The 16,867-nt window shown below is 41.9% G+C and overlaps 2 protein-coding genes across 3 annotated transcripts; one reads left to right on the top strand and one right to left on the bottom strand.

Annotated features, from left to right (window-relative positions):
• Positions 1-644: 644 nt before the first annotated feature.
• On the bottom strand, positions 645-7,859 carry gask1b (golgi associated kinase 1B). 2 transcript variants are annotated; one of them, XR_013077590.1, is made up of 5 exons: positions 6,971-7,859; positions 5,730-5,947; positions 3,649-3,875; positions 1,572-1,936; positions 698-1,188 (listed from the first exon to the last, which is right to left on the bottom strand). XR_013077590.1 is itself a non-coding variant. In XM_076739369.1 (4 exons), exons 1-4 carry the CDS (start codon positions 7,857-7,859, stop codon positions 1,729-1,731), a joined length of 1,542 nt encoding a protein of 513 aa, XP_076595484.1. In that variant the 3' UTR covers positions 645-1,728. The 2 variants fall into 2 exon arrangements, 1 of the variants encoding a protein (XP_076595484.1); XM_076739369.1 differs by having other exon boundaries at positions 645-1,936.
• Positions 7,860-9,085: 1,226 nt separating this feature from the next.
• tmem144b (transmembrane protein 144b) lies at positions 9,086-15,466 on the top strand. Its single transcript, XM_076739853.1, has 12 exons — positions 9,086-9,176; positions 9,287-9,454; positions 9,557-9,679; positions 10,840-10,939; positions 11,066-11,146; positions 11,282-11,360; positions 11,592-11,668; positions 12,156-12,274; positions 12,564-12,683; positions 13,843-13,940; positions 15,117-15,170; positions 15,383-15,466. The coding sequence occupies exons 1-12, from the start codon at positions 9,086-9,088 to the stop codon at positions 15,464-15,466; spliced, it is 1,194 nt and encodes a 397-aa protein (XP_076595968.1).
• The last annotated feature ends 1,401 nt before the right edge of the window (positions 15,467-16,867 follow it).

The following is a 16,867-nucleotide window of genomic DNA, read 5'->3' on the forward strand; positions in this document are numbered from 1 at the left end:
CGTGTGTCCATGCATGTCTTTACTGTTGCGTACATATATTGGTCAAAAGTCATCTTTTGTCTGTGCGTATGTTATTGTGTGAGAATATGCCTGCACACATGTGTGTAAAGAAAGTGAGTTCCGCTGCAGAGCACTCTGGGAACTAGAGGGGTCTTTCTAACACAAACACACAGAGGCACGGACCCACTGACGCACTAATACGGGTGCAGTGGGGTTAAAACAACAGCCGAGTGAATGGACAGGAGAAAATAGCCCGCAAAGCCCCATCGACTCCAACTCTCAGAGCCCAAAACACACTGTTTACTACAGCATGAAGAGCAGACACCTCGCTGTGGCTCAGATTTCACAGCCACAGACTATTTCTGACCCTGCTTTGACTCATACTGTGTGGACACCAGAGAAAAATGTGCTTGCTAAGCAGTTTTTATAAATTTGATCTATTTTTAATAATTATTTGAATGTGAGTTTGTCATTTAAGTATAAACGTCTAACTTTTTATTAACTCACAGCACAGGAGATGCAAATGAAATTGCAGGCCTTTCTGTGACTGACACATGACCTGAAATCAAGTGTCGCCATGTTTCAAGCCAAAATGCAATGTAGCTGAAATTAGGACTGGCCCTGAAAAAGGATTTTACTGATCAAAGCTCAAATTAATGCTTTTATTGACCATTCGATGAGCAAACATCTTCAGCAATTAAAAAAGAAAGTACAAAAATAAATAAATACAGTGAAAACGGTTACAGCTAAAGGTGTTTCTGTAGTTAAATTGACAATAAGAGTGCATGTAAATGAGAATAACATCGTCTGACCTCTCATCTTTAAGTTCTTCAGTGTACAGTCAGTGAGCAGGAAGTTCTGCCCAACAAGTTTCATAATATACAATGTTCATAATGATAAGTGATGCTGTATTAGATCTTAAAAATGTAAGATTGTGAAGATTATTTGACCTCTTGTGAGTGTTGTAAAAAAAAAAATCTGTACACAAGATTAAATTAACTATTAAAATTGACATTTTTTTCAGTGTGTAATGTGTGACTTCAGTGAAGCCCAGTGGATCCGGGTTTTGGCTTTGAGGACATCCGAATCCCTGCCACTCACTTGCATATCACTCCTGCTGGAAGGTCTCAGGAGGAAATGCTAAAACTGCAGCGTATTCTGCAGATAAAGATGGCAGCGTATTCGCCTCTGGGGAAGAAAGACATGAAGACTTGAAAGAAGTGAAACCAGCTTCTTTAAGTCTAAGTTGTGCTCATTTTAAATGTGAAAATTGGATAAACTGATGCTTCTCTTTTTATCTTATGCAAATGACCTCAAATGACTTGAGCAGAGCTATCAGCAACACAACCGCTGCTATTTTGAAAGGCAAGTGGGAAGTTTACAAGTCCTTCATTAGCAATATGATAATTGTAATTTTTACAAATATATAAATAAAAAACATAATAACTCGTTAAAATTGCTTCATTTTTCCAATATTTCTCTGTAAAATGACACGTTCCTGAGGACTTTACTTGACAACGCTCTCACGCTCTAGTGACTTAAACTGATATGAAAGAGCTGTCAAAAATTACCAGATGTGTGACAGTTTCAGACTTAAGCTGATGTTTTTATCCTGGTCCAGTTAGAAAATGGAAGTGGATAAAGCTGCAGTGAAGTCACAGGGATCAAGCAATTCATTGACTTGATCCGTGTCTCCGTAACTTGGCCACTTGACCGCTGTGACTCCGGTCACACGTTCATTGCGATGACTTTGACCCCATGAGCGTTGATGTAGGTGAGGAGGACGCTGGCCCGCCTCTCGATCACATCGATCAGCTTGTCGATGCCTTGCCGGCCGCCCTGGCTCTCCCAGTATGTCTGGTCCAGGAAGAGAGACTGGAGGAGCTTCTCCCTCAGCCTCCTGCCCTTCAGCACCGACACGGCCTGCTCTGGAAGCCTAGAAGGACAGAAAGTGAAGAATCAAATTGAGTTTTAGCTTCAGGTACAAGCTGCTCTTGGCCGGGAGCCGAAGTAATCCAATTGGTTCTCACTGTGCAAAGCCATAGTAGCCTGTTTTTATAGCACATCAGCAGCAAACCTGCCAAAAACAGAAACAGCTGGAATCAAATTTGTCTTTGCTGCAACTTTTTCTTGGTTGTTTCTTTACTGTATGTTACAATATCAAGAGGGCAACAGCAACAACAGATGCAGTGAAAGAACACGGAAAAAAAGCTCATTTCTGAGTGCGTACAAATAACATGATAACGTCAAACTACATTTTTCTCCTTCTTCCTCTCTCTATGGTGTGAGTAGGCACACAGCTATGCAATAAGAGTTCAAGGAGGGAGTTTTGTATTCTACACTGCGCTGGTTGCTTCTGAGGATGCTCGTATGACATGAGGGTGTTTCTCATATTTCTCGCACAAGAAGGCCAACTTGTACTTTTCTGACAGTTTAACAGCATATAAGTGGTTGAAAGCTGCGCTCATACAAATGAAACATCAGCAGAGATGATGAAGCAGATATCATGTAAAGCTTTCTGCAGCCGTCGCTTTAGAGTTGCTCCTTTTTTTTTTCACTGAAATATGAATGAGGTTTGTGTTTTCAACGGGAAACAGATAAATCAGCTTGGCTGGTAGCCAGCCGTGAATGAACAAAACTTAAAGCGCCATTTGCTGCTTGACTCAGCGATACTGTGTCGTGGCTCGCCTCCGTGTCTTTTGAGTGGATTTCAGGACTGCCTGCAGAGGAGTTCAGCCTCAGAGAAATGTTTGTATGACTAAAACAACGAACCACATGAGAGAAAGGTGGGACACGGGCATGTGGACTTTGAAGACGACCAGCAAAGAGCCACTGCTCAGCGGTTGTTGACTCGTTTAGGTTTTCAAGCAGCTCAGCTTTTCCACTAATCTGCGATCCAGCATGCTGCATGTGTCAGTTTAGAATGTGCCCGGAATAAGACATCAAATGGAAGTTTATGAAGCTTCAATAAAAGTCAAAGAACCCTCTCAGATCTGCACAGAATTCAACATAACATCAAAGAAAAATCAGGTATTCATGATGTCTTGTGGCCTTGCAGCCTGAGGTCATCTGATAACGGCTGGATTTAGGCTCATGTTGCATATATGTTTGATATGAATGCCAGAATAGGAGCTTCGGTTTTGACGAGGATCACAAGGATCTATGTGTGAGGAGGAGAGCACGCTTGCCAAACCGCAGTTTCTGTTCTGTGTCCAATGTGGTATGACTCGCTGATTTATTGATCAAAAGATAGATGACATGAAAGCGATGTCTGTGCCGTGTGGTTTGGAATTACAGATCACACAGATCAGCGGTGAATAAACAGAAGGAACACATGATCGTGCCCCCCAGATTCATATCCAAAGCATGCACTTACTTTGTTGAACCAGCTCTAAATATTTACTGAAATTATGTTGTTTTCTCAGCGTTTAAACTCTGCTTTAAAAAGATCACAGCAGGATTTGAAAGTTTAAAAACTGCATTTCATTCTTTGTGATAACTGCTTCGTACTCATGTTTGCAGATTATTGTGCGGAAAACTGTGAATTCAGAATTTCCTAACGGGCTCGGCAGAGATTCAAATCATCTTTGCATGCTGGAATTTTTCAACAGTGTTGTTGGCCTCATCAGTGCTCAGATCCAGACTTACTCCTTGATCCCCTCCAGGAGCCTGAAGTCCAGGTTGTCCTCGTTGCGGTCGAAGAAGCCCTTGTTGTTGGTGAAGACCAGGTGTCGGGGGTCGTGACCCCTGTGGACGATGTTTGCCAGCTGCACGCGGTCCTGGTTCCCACAGTCGGTGCGGTGGCCGAGCTCCACGCACACATCCTCCTGCCTGGGCCTGAACCCACAGCAGCTCTGATCCAGGCGGTTGTGAATCTGGAAAAGAGAGTTCATATTTCTTCAGAGGATAATCATAGTCGATGTGTCGAGAATGTAATCAGGGTTGTGACTGAGGTTTACTCTCCATCTTATTTTTCAGAAATTTTCCATCCCTGGTTTTATTCTCATTCTGTCTTTTTTATGTGAAGCACTTCCTACATGTGATTTCTTTGTTGTTGTCTTTTCATGTACGCACATAAAGTTTATTTTTATTATTATTACTGTTATTATTATTAATGCCTCTTTGGCATGAGTACTGCTTGTATATTTGATATCAACATCAATTACCAGACTGTTAAAAATTAAAATCAGGCAGCACTTCCTCTCACATACTGTAACTCCTGCTTCATCCAGAAGGACTGGCCATAATCCAGACGACAGCATCAAACATCCCTCACTCTCTCCATGCTAAACCATTTGACTGGCAGACTAAATACAACCAAAGATGTAGCATCTGAGATGTCACTGAGGTTTCAGACGGGACTTTTGAAGCCAGAATTAGTTTGAGTCGGGTCGATGAGCATCCATCACGGTGCGACAAGCTGAAATACCTCCAGGATACCTGTCAGTCAAGTCTAAGGGTACACGTCTGCAAGGCCTAATACCTCCAACAACAAAAAACGAAAACTTTTAACTCCTCCAAACCCAGCATCCATTGTTCAGCTCAGATAATGAAAATACAGCTTTAAAATTTGACTTTATTAACCAATAAATGTCAAGTTTCAACATATTCACTGCCAACAAAGTAAGGCATTTACTTATTAACACTATGGTTAACACTATAATTTTTTCACACCATGTCAGTATTTCAGATTATAATTCAAATTAATTTGAATTTTTCAAATTGATTTCCTACCGTTTGGCACAAGGATTAAAAACTTTCAGAAAGCGAGTGCTGGGATTTGGAGGATGAGGAGGAAAATCCTGTCAGAGATTAATTAATTTAGACATTAGGGAAACATTTTTCACAAAAAAGGAACAACTGTCATATAATGACATGCATGAAAATGATGATTTTGCCTCATTTACAGAGGATTTGTCAGAAAGAACTACAGGAAAAAATCCCAAAGGTCTTTTAAGGAGGGGTGTGTGGTCTTGTCACATCAATGCAATGGAGCAATGATTGTGGCTATTAGAGGGACCGCAGGAGCTCCGCTATGGCTTCAGCCATGTTTGTTGTTACATGGGAAGTACAAGGAAGTATCCTTCAATGATAGGAATAGCTGTGATTTGTATGTTATTCAGTAGAAAAGAAATCAGTGTTATATCTACATCAGTTCACTTTGACGAGGTGGTTTATGAGCCCTGTGGACTCTTAACTGCACAATGTGAATTTCTCACTACTGATCTACTTGTAAGGAACCTGACAAAAGACGAATGATCAAAGCTGTGGCCTCAGTGGCTGATTTAGTAAGATCCAAACTATTTTTAAAGTATGTATTTTCCAATTCCTCTCTGCCATAGCTGCTCCTTCATGATCAAGGGATGAATTAAAGCGTTCTCAGGGGATGTGTCCTCAATGCCAAAATCTGATCAGAGATCCAGGCTTCCCACACAGGAAACAAGACAGCTATGAAGGACAATACCTCTGAGGATATTTAGCCTGTTTTTTTTCTGCAAAAACAGCTGCTGGAACATATTGCTGATGTCAGACAAAAAAAAAAAAGAAAAAAAAAAAAAGATGCAAAGCATTTTTGGAATTCAATAAAGCCTGAGGCTGTAAGTGCACAAAAGCAACCGAAGCGCAGAAAAGTTACAGACATGTTTGTTCACATTGAGAGAAATGTGGAATACATCAAATCTGTCTGTCACTATCACAGCAAGTGTTCATTTTCAGACTGCTTTTATTACCTGTAACAAGAAGTCAAACAGAGCCAGTTTACTCCACTCATAGTGATGCAGTGTGGAGCAGCCGGACTCTGGCTTTGGGATGGTGTTTTTATGCCAGCACCTCTGTTTCAGGGAGCTCTGGTACTCCCCCCATGTTAACCTCACGGTGGACCAGCCTGCAGCAAGGCCTTCTGGGTAGAGAGATGCATCCCATGACACCACTGGACAGGGCTGGCCATCTAAAGAGGGAGGATAAAGGGATTATATGGTCAGGTTTCAGCAACTGTTGAGTCTCAGTGAGTTTTTTAACCTATTTTTATCCAGGAAAATCTTACAGAGCAATGCATGGACTTCATCAGTGGTGCTCGCTTTGGTATTCATTCAGTCTCCCTCAGGGAACTGGGCAGATAAAGACAGGAGGGACAAAGTCCAGATATTGCAAATGGTGAGCAGTGAAGTGTATGAAGGAGCTCCAGAAGTTGTTGCTACATTTTCTCTGGCACAAGTCGGAAAAGGTCTGAGAATTGTGGCTTTCACCACATAAGGCCCAAAACTGGACTAATATGCTGCTCATGGTGCTCAGTTCATAAATATTTTATCGGAGTTTGATGAAACCACCAACAAATCAGACTGTCGAAACATGATGTTGTGTTATCTCAGGCAAAGTGGAAAAAGCAATGTGTGTTTTTTCCCTTTGCAGATGTGAGTCATAGATGGAATAATGGTGATGTGGGGAGGGAGGGGAAGTGGAGTCACCTGCTCTGTGTTTGCTCCTTATCTGCTACAGTAGTCACACCCGTTGGAGAAGCTCATTACAGAGTGTGCTGACGTTTTCTCAGGGGTTTAAACAAAGTGCAAGTTTGAGAATACACCTTTAAATATCTCACAGTGACTTCCCTGTGAATCGTAGTACATTTTACTGCACTATTTTAGGACATTTAAGACATAGCACAGCTTTTGTACTGTGATCCAGTCACTGACATTTGAGAGTGAGGGTCCTGTCCCCCCATGACTCTAAACAGTCAGGCCTATTAAGTGAGGATTCCCTCAGTCTCCTTTGATTACTTTTTATTTCAGTAGTATTTTGTCATGGAAACCTCATAAAAACCATCTCCACCTCCCTCTGTCTCTGTCTCTCCCTCATGCCTTTATGCTCAGTGATAATCATCACCAGTGCAGCATTAGCTTAGTTTTAAAAGCACTCCATACTGAGTTTTACTCAGCCTCGGTAAATAACTTTGTCCTCGTGTCTGTTGACTTACCGTGTAAAAAGCTGAACTTTCTGCTGACAGCTGGTAATGTCCTGTTGAGTCCCAGCACCCTGTCCAGATGAAAGGCGAAGACCTCGGTGGTGTCCACGGGGCTGTTGATTACTCCACACTGCCCCCCACACACATTGCTCAGTTTTGTATGTTTCAGGTTGGTCACTGAACCGCTTGTCTCGCCCTCAAATATCAGAAGCGATGGAGAGTCTCCGTGAGAAACTTCTTTGATGCGCACAACTTTGGCATCGGCAAGAAAGCGCATGGCTTTCACGTCCTGTGGGCTGAACCATGGCGGTGCCTTCTGGCTGTAAATTCGGATGGAGCTAATGTGAGAGTCTGTTTGTGCATCTGTATGAGATTTATGGATTATATCCAGTGATTTATAATCGACATCCCTGGTTTCTCCCAATGAAGACTTGCGTGCAACGTTGCGCTTGATTTGGCCCGCGTCTCGTTCCAACGTGCCAAGTTTGTTCTGCGTAAAAGCTGAATTAACCGAGTTAGTCCTTCTCACTTTTCTCCTTAGTTTCGGTCTGATTGTACCCCGAATGTTTGCGGGTTTCAGGCGCTTGGACTTCAACGTTATGTACACCACGTTGGATCGCGTCGGCACCACAACGCGCGCACCGGTCTGCAAATCCGCAGAATCTGGCAGCGCATCATTAATATCCAAATTATACAATCCACGGGTGTGTTGGTACTTGTCTCTATCAGTTCTTCTGTTCCGGTGCTGCTGTGAATATCCAACTTGTGAAACCACAAAAAACAAATAGACAACACACACGCTCGCAATTATGAGACTCCTTTTAGAAAGAGGGCACCTCCGAAAGCTGCTGGTCAGTTTTAGAAAAGGGAAGCACAGCCAGTGAAAGCGAGACTTCCCCATTAGAACTTATGGTAGTTTCATGGTTGACTGTCTTTTTTGCTCCAAACTCAAAGCAGGAGGAGCGCTCAACTTCCGAAACTCATGTTGGAAAGGAGGATTTCTGGTCATACAGTGCGCGGAGACAACAGCGCAGGGGATGGACTGGGTGGGAAACCACCCTTTAACATGAGGCGACTTGATCTGTGTGTGTGTGTGTGTGTGTGTGTGTGTGTGTGTGTGTGTGTGAGAGAGAGAGAGAGAGAGAGAGAGAGAGAGAGAGAGAGAGAGTTATTTCCTTCTTCTTTCAGATATAGGTACGATCCTATTTGCCAAAATGCATAATAAGCACTGACACCACCCGCCCCGCACCAGCCTGCTTATTCTGCCGAGATTCACTGAGCGCCCCCGGACAAAGCTTTGAATTTCAGTTTATTTGACTTTATAAAATGTTCTGCAGATGCACTGAAGTTCTAAAGAAGTCATGTAAAGTTGTTGCATTATATTCTGAATGGCCTCCCTCCCGGTTAGAGGTTAGAGGTGAAGGTGAGGAGTTACGCACGTTTTAAATTGAATTGCAAAGAATACTTGATGCATTATGGATGCATCCGCGCGTTTTAGGCGACACCTGCTGGTCCATTTCCTTCATTCCTAATTGGCTGAGCGCAGGCAGTCGAGATGGTCGAGGACAGGATAGAAAAGTGTGAAGGGAAACTTTTAAAACAAATGTCTCCTCGTGTGGTAGGGAAATGCAGCCTGGGCGCTGCAGCTCATATCCAGGATATCCTGATCTGAGTAAAAACAGGGTTAAATATAGAACTATTGTGCTGTGGCCAATAAAGACTGATGTCCAGATAAGTGCTGTCCTCTTCAGGATACCAGGCGAATGAGTGAGCAACCATGTTGGGACCATTTGTTTATATATTTGTGTGTGTCTGTGTGTTGCTTAATTTTAGTAATTCTATACATAAAGGCTACACATGAGAATTAGGAGATTGAAAATAACTCAAGATCACAGATTATTTCAGACAATAGGCGTGATGGATGCCTTCAAACTGAAGTGTTTTCTGCCTGTTCTACTGTATTTGCATCACTGTCATGTCTCACTGCAGCACACAGATTGAATGATTAGATAATTGGCAGCACCTGGCTGAGAGTCAGCCCTCACCACTGCAGACACTCCGGGCCTGTAGCAGTTTTTAATGTGGACTGGCTATATCGTAAACAAAAAACAAATATTTAGTTTTAACATGCTTGAAGCAAAATACCCACCTTTGCTGTTCTTTGTCACTACATTATTGATGGTGAGCTGTCAAAGCCGTGAACATGCTGCTGAACAAGGTACAGAGGCTGTAATTGGTCTGTGATGATGAATGTGAGGACGCCTGAGGCTGCTGTGTTGTCTGAAATCAACCATCACGGATGTTTGTTTGCTCTAAAAATTCTTCCAGGTGCCAAATTTGGTGAAAATGCTGCCCCTGGCAAGCTGGAAACATTTAATTTCACCTATAACTCAACCAACATGACTCATTTTGCTTATGGAATTGCTGCAAATGTGTTTTCTGTGCTGCTGTATGGAAGCAACTTTGTTCCTCTCAAAAGATTCGAGACAGGCGATGGTAAGCACACAGCACTTAAGAAATAATATTTAATCTTGCTTTCAGACTTGTCTCGTGGTGTTAAAATGTTTGTTTGAGAATGTGCTCGTGTTGTGTTTATAGGTATGTTTTTTCAGTGGGTAGCCTGTACAGCGATATGGCTTGTATCTATGATTGGAGACGTGATGCTTCAGTCGCCCAAATTCTACCCTTTTGCGATGCTTGGAGGTGTCATCTGGGCTACAGGTATCGTCTCATGAGAGCTTCAATCTCAAATCATTCTTCATGTTTTTCATGTGGTTTGGTCTCACAGGATCAAGCCTCCTGCAAGTGTCCAGCTGGACGTTGGGATGTGAGAGATGAGACCGACTTGGCCTTATTTTGGCTTGAAATTAATATACTTTGTGTTTTCTGTTGTGCCAGAAATTATACAAGATGTGTGGCGCTGTATGTCTCTGTAGCTGACTTTGGAACACTGGTGACAATTTAACATTCAGAAAATATCCAAATTCTGTTTTAAAAGTGGAGAATGTGCACATTCAGTTCCAGTGGGCGCAGAACAAAAGCGGCACACAAAGGAAAAGACATAGTTTTGTGAGGCAACGTTTTAATAATCAGTATCTTTGTCAGGCAAACATCCTGAATATAGAGGAAGAGCTTCATGATTAGAAGATCACAGGCTGTCACAGGATCTCTTTCTATTGTGGGATGACACCACACTCCAATTACTATTTTCTTTTTTAGTGCACTGTACTACTGTGCATAAATCTTTGCATTTAGAGCTGACTGACTGCAGGGAAAACTCAAATTATATGGATGACTGATTCATCCCAATCTTGTGTGGGTGGATGTGTATTACTCATGTTGTGGGGACATAAATCTGTTTACACAGTCCCATTGTGCAGATTCTCATTCTGAATGGGGACAAAATCAAGTCCCCATACTGAAAATCATTAATTTTTAGAATGAAACCTGACTTATGATTATGGTAATTGTCCAAGAAATTCATATACATAAATGCAATGTCCCCCAAAGTGTGTGTGTGTGCGTGTGTGTGTGTGTGTGTGTTTTAATGGACAAAACCAAGTGTGCATTGCTTCCATACTGAATCAAAACTTTAATAACACTGTGGACATTTTAAGCACACTGGCTCTCTCTCAGAAAACACATGCAAAGAGACGCTTTCCATGAAGCTGGTTTAACGTTCGCATGTCATGTCCCCATAAAACATTGAACTCTTTCTCAATTTGTAATGCCTGAAACCTTTTGCACTGCAGACTTTATCACTGCTGACTGCTGACATGGGAAGAGTGCAGCTTCTCCAGCTTCACTTAGAGGGTAAAACACACGGGACAATCACACTATGACTTGCACGTTGCTAACTTTCTCTCCCTTGTCCTTTACAGGCAACATTGCAGTTGTTCCCATTGTTAAAGTGATTGGCCTCGGTCTTGGGAGTTTAATTTGGGGGTCCACTAGTTTGTTGATGGGCTGGGCCTCTTCCAGGTGAGCCAGATTAATGTATGTTCTTCCACCCAGAAGTGTGAGTTTTATAGATGAAGCAAACTTAAAACATTCAGGGACCTTTTTATGCAAGTGAGGGCAGTTGTTATATGTGCCTGTTTTTCACAGATTTGGCTGGTTTGGGATTACTCCTCAGGATGTTTCCAGGCCGATATTAAATTACTGTGGAGCCGGGTTGTGTCTGCTCAGGTAAAGCGTAAATGTGAAAGCTCATTAGTTTTATACTGTAGCTGCTATAAGAACAAAAACATGGATATTGAAGCTTTCTGCTGTCATTTTGAGCTTTGCTTTGGATGGCAAATGTGCCTTTTGTGTTTGTTCCAGTGGCCTGATCTTTTTCTTTGTGAGAACAGACGTGGAACTGCATCCTAACTCGGAGGCAATTCCAATACTTATTGACAGGGTGAGTACATTGATTGGATGTTTTATTTTTGTCACCTCCTTTCAAGAAGTCATTTGACGTCAGCGCCAAAGCAAATTCAAACTTGCCGATAATCTCTCAAGGAGAATCTGAAGGGCAATCAATTCCAGCCTCTTGGTTTGTCAGAGCGAGTCGTGATGACTTTGTCTTGTTTTGTGTTCTGATGGTGTCAATGTACACGACTCTGTATTAGGATGCTGTTCCTTTCTGCAGAGAACAAATTCAGACAGCTATGGACCAAGATCAGAGTTCTGGATAGACGTCATTGGACCAAAGACCAGGCGGTTCATGTGAGCTCAACTCATTAGCAGCCTGTGAGCTGCCAGAGGCCTAAGTTATTCAGTCTGCAGCTGCTGGCCATCTTGGTTTTGAATGCAACATGATTTGTGTCTTAGAAAGTGTTTCTGACAGAAACCTTTCTGTTAATCGTGACTTCATAAACCCTTTCACCCAACTGGGAAAATTGTCTGCAGCAGCAAAATAATGCAATAAGCAGGGAAAATGCTGGCACTTTGATGTTGGTGATCAACTTAAAAAGTGCAAGCGAGTACAGCGTCAGTATTGTAAGCAAAGCACGGCACCTACTTTCAAACTGTTTGCTTCAATTGAAATGTTAAATCGGTCCACACATCCCAGTGTTGCCATGCACATTCAATCCTGAGAATCCGTTCTCATCAGCCTTGCAGTGGTTGAATTAGTTTTCCAAATTCCACAATATGCCAGTGGAGATTTAGAATCCATCCGTCATGCAGTTTCTCAGCGCCCTCCTCTTTACAGTGGCTGCCTGCTCGCTGTGCTGTCGGGCCTGATGTACGGGTCCTCCTTTGTGCCCATCCTCTACATTAAGGGCCATTCATCGTGCCGTGACAGCATGTTCCATGGAGCCAGTGTCTATGGTATGGTTTCAGTGTTTGATTACTGCCCTCATATCATCGTGGTCCTTACTCAAAGTCAAACATTAAAACACCCTCTCAGGTTTAAGACTGCACTGCACTGTCCTCCAGAGAATATCCAGCCCCCTGTTCAAAGCATTGTTTGACGATAAAATGTCTTGCTGCTCTTTTATATCACTTTAGCTCAAACTTTGATATTAATCGTATTGACTGAACTCTTAAAGCCAGAGAATGCATTTTGATTTCAGCTCCAGATGTAATGCTTACCACTCTTGTGTGAACTTCTTCACAGACCTGGACTATGTTTACGCGCAGTCCTGTGGTACCTTTGTTGCGAGCACAGTGTACTTTGCCATCTACTGTGCTGCCATGAATAACAGGCCCAGGGTCTACTCCAGAGCCATCCTACCAGGTAACGCACAGTGTATCCAACAGAGGTTTGTATGATTAGTTGACACTGAAACTGTTATCAGTTCAGTAGATGCTCAAGAGACATGCCAAGACACAAGATCAATGCAAAAATGTCCCTTTTACCAAGAGCCATCTTGGCTTGACACACGTGATAACTGGTAATAATTTGAATTCTATTAGAAAAATACAGAAATTCTCAGTGTTCTCACTGAAAAATGGGATTTATTTACAGGCAGAAATGACCTGATCAATTTTAGCCAATGACGATCAAAGAAACGCTGTGAAAATGTTTTTTTTTTGACACATTCAGGATATTTTCACCTCTTTATGCAACTGAATATCATTTAAATGAAACTGTCTAAAAAGGAAATCTGCTCAGTCTATAACTTGTAATGAGGAGAAGACAGACATGTCTTCACTTTAAAGCGAAAATGGTTGGGAACCACATGTCTAAACAAACCACATGCTGCTGCTTCAGAACTGGCATCTGGTCGTATCACCATGTTCAGCTCAGACAGTGAGTCTAAAAACTGGGGTCCTGGCAACAGTCTGACACCATTTTCCACCAGCTGATTTATTTCTGGGAACCACCAGGCTGTCGTGCACAAGGGGCCACCAGTGTCCAACAATAGCTCCAGTTTGACTCCAGACATGAATCAAGACGAGACGGGAAGAATCAGAGGAAACGCAGAGGCTTCCTTTGCCAAGCTGCATGTGCAAACACATCCACTCAGAGGATGGTTGGATGTGTTGATTCAGGCAGAACCGCTGGAGGGCAAACATGTCCACTCCAGCTCAAAACCTGGCATGCAGTGTGGGCTTGTGAGTTTAGATCTGCCGTTTGGTTTACAGCTCAGTGGGTGGGCTGCAGAGTGGACCTCATTTTCAAGGCACCACAGGCGGCTTGAGCCCCATGTCCACATGTTTACATTTACTGAAAATTAAAATGAGGGACGTGACTGTGTCTGGGAGCCACTCTTCAATTTGTGACCCAGTTACCAACTCCTGTAGTTCTGTTAATTGTGTGCATGTACAACTTAAAAGACACCTACATTTAGTTCCTGGCGCCTCTTCTCATCATGTATCTACTTGAATGTACCTTGTGAACTGTACTTGCCTGCCTGTTGTGTGTTTGACCCAAGGTCATCTCCGTTCTTCAGGTCTATTGTCTGGATTGATGTGGACATTGGCCACGTACTGCTGGTTCCTGGCCAATAACTACCTGAGTGCAGTCGTGACCTTTCCTATTGTCAGTGCAGTAAGTACATGATGTCCTGACAGCTGAGGGGGCTGGTCACTGGAAATGAATACTGTCTGTTCACCACGACTTGGTCTGACAGATTCAATCTTGCTTATTGCTCTGTGTTGACAGAAAATTCATGTTTTTGTTCAGGAGAAGTCAAGTACCACCCTGACTTTGACATATGCTTAATTGAAAACAGCACAAACACAAATGATTTAATGTTTGACCTCATCAGCTTCTTTGATTTTTGTGTGTGTGCGGCAACACGTTTCAAACGAGTCGGGACAGGAGCAACAAAAGACTGGGAAAGTTGTGGAACGTTCCAAACAGGTGTTTTTGGAGGTAAACAGGTTCATTGGTAACAGGTGATAGTATCATGATTGGGTATGAATGCAGTATCCTACAAAAGATATTACTACATGGGCTCTGCAACACTTTGTGAAACCATTGTCAGGAAACACATTTCGTCTGCATGTGATCGCATTCTGTGTATATTTACATTTTACACATCGCTCCAGCTTTTTAGGAATCAGGGTTGTACATAGAAACACTCAATATCAAATCTGTGTCTTTCAGAAGTTTCAGTGATGTTTCACATGTGTCAACATCCTTGTGTAGTCTGATGAAAAACAGTAGAGATGCTCAGATGTGCAGACCCTCCCATGCATGATTTATCAGTTGAGATTTTTGTTTGTTTCTTTGTTTCTTTGAGGTGGTGACGCAACAGGAAAACTTATGGAGAGACCAGAATGAACAGTTAATTTCTCAGAGGAGCATGACTGATCCCTAAAGGCTTTCTGCAATTATATTTTTGATCTGATGGTAGTGCAGCAAAAATGTCAAAAGCAGCCCAAAAAAAAAAACGCATTAAAGTTCATAGAGAAGTCAAGCCATTAGTTCTCAGGATAAAAGCTTTCATGGAGAAAAACTCTGGTCAAGTGGAAGAGTGACGAGGATCAGCAAAACTCATCCATCGTTATGGTATTCTCTGGGTCCCACATTGATTCATTTTTGGCTCTTAGTCATTACCGCTTTTTAAAAAAAGAAAGAAAAGTGAAGTAATGTGCATGTTTTTCAAACTCTGTCCTCACCAGACATTCAAGGCTTGTCAAAGTGGAAACAGATTAAAAGTAAATGATTTGAATTGTTGGTTTGTGTTCACAAAATAGTTTGTTTGGTTCTTCTCTGCAGGGATACGGTCTGGTTGCAGCACTGTGGGGGTCCGTAGTGTTCAAAGAGATAAAGGTAATGATCACGACGCTGATCATGATCAATGCAGCTCTTAATACATGTTTACCAAGTAGAATTTAGACATGATCCAACCGCTGCTTCGCCCACCATTAGAGAGTATTTCTTGCAAATTTTCAATGTTTTTTTGAAGCTTTGATGATGAAATTCCTCTACAAAGAAGTACATTTTGAGTAGAGGTGACGTTAAAGGCTTGTTTTCTCCCTCAGGGGTTAACCAACTGCTTCATCTTCTTCGTGGCCTCATGTGTTGTGCTGACTGGCTCCTTGCTGACCGCTATCTCAAAGCTCTAATACTCAATTTAATATCTGGTGATTGTTAGATTCTCATTATGTATATATATATGCACATATTTACTCCAGTTTTCCTACTGACTTGAAGAATATCCTTGGTTTTATGAAACTCATTGAAATAAACTGAAATGCACGCTGGTTGAGCTGAATATAAAGTGTTCTCTGTTAAGAGTTGGTCGTGTCATTTTGAGCCAGCAGGGTTTATACTCTGAGCAAGCATTTGGTGGCAGTGTCCCACAGGACCGGCCCTCATGCTGTCTGGTTGGTTCAAAGAAGAAGTTTTTGCTGCTGAACCTTGTATTTGCTGCTGTAAATGCATTTTGTCACCTGCACTTTGTTCAGTTGCTGCTTGCAGAATGCCCATAAAACATGTTTAACACATCCCTCACAAGTTGTCATACTTAAATGCTGCACCTAAAGACTTGGGTGTCACTGTTCTCTTTGTCAAAATACATGACTTTTAATAGTTTTCACACATCCTGATACCAAAATCTTAAGAAATCTGGCATGCAAAATTTCTATCTCTCATCACTGTTGTTATTTTCTCTCAGTTCATGGCTACATGCCAGTCTTCTCCCCACACAGCTCAGTTTGTGTGCTCTGAAGGATTTGGATGGTACACATGGGAGAACATAGATGACAGCACAAGGCTAGACAGACGTGTCCTTTCTGAATGAATATGCTGGGTTTATTGAATCATGTAGGAGGTGGAGGAGGCTGTGCTAATGAGGTTATATGTTATCCAACCAGTCAATTAAAACTGAGTTAATATTTCAAACAAAAATTAATGAGCTGCTTGATGCTAACCTGGTGGTGTGTCCTGGTTTGCCAACAGTAAGATGAACATTTAAAAAAATAGCAGTTATTTAAAATGTTTGTTACACTCTGCAAACCTGAACTTAAGCTTTAGTCTCGACAGACCGGAGCAGACATGAATTATGAAGAGGTGGCAGATCTTTATCACTGGTCTGATTTGCACTGTGTAACCCAGCTTCATTTTTAATTTATTACAGCTAATGCAACACAAAGGTCAGGTTTTATTTAATTGGATAGAAAACTGAAGCCTCTTTCTGTGGACTTGGAAATTTCAGATGTTAGTGCTGCTGATGGTAGCCTACAGGAGGACAACGTGATGCAAAGACATGCACACTTTAGAATAAGAATTGGCCTTTTTCTTTTCAAATGAAAGGCCAAACTATTGTATATTTACTTTCAACAACCTGGTGACTTAGCTCTGTTAAACTGTGTTTTTTCTAGGGTTAGAGTTTCTAGGGTTTCACAATATGGGGATAACAGTCCAACATTCAAGGAATACAGAAATGTTTTGTGAAATTCTGTGATTTTTTTTATTTTTTTTTTGTGAAAAAGTGTGAAAGGAAATAGTTTTTTTTTCAGCGCCAT

The sequence above is a fragment of the Chaetodon auriga genome, chromosome 9 (assembly GCF_051107435.1).
Source record: "Chaetodon auriga isolate fChaAug3 chromosome 9, fChaAug3.hap1, whole genome shotgun sequence".
Lineage (NCBI taxonomy): Eukaryota > Metazoa > Chordata > Actinopteri > Chaetodontiformes > Chaetodontidae > Chaetodon > Chaetodon auriga.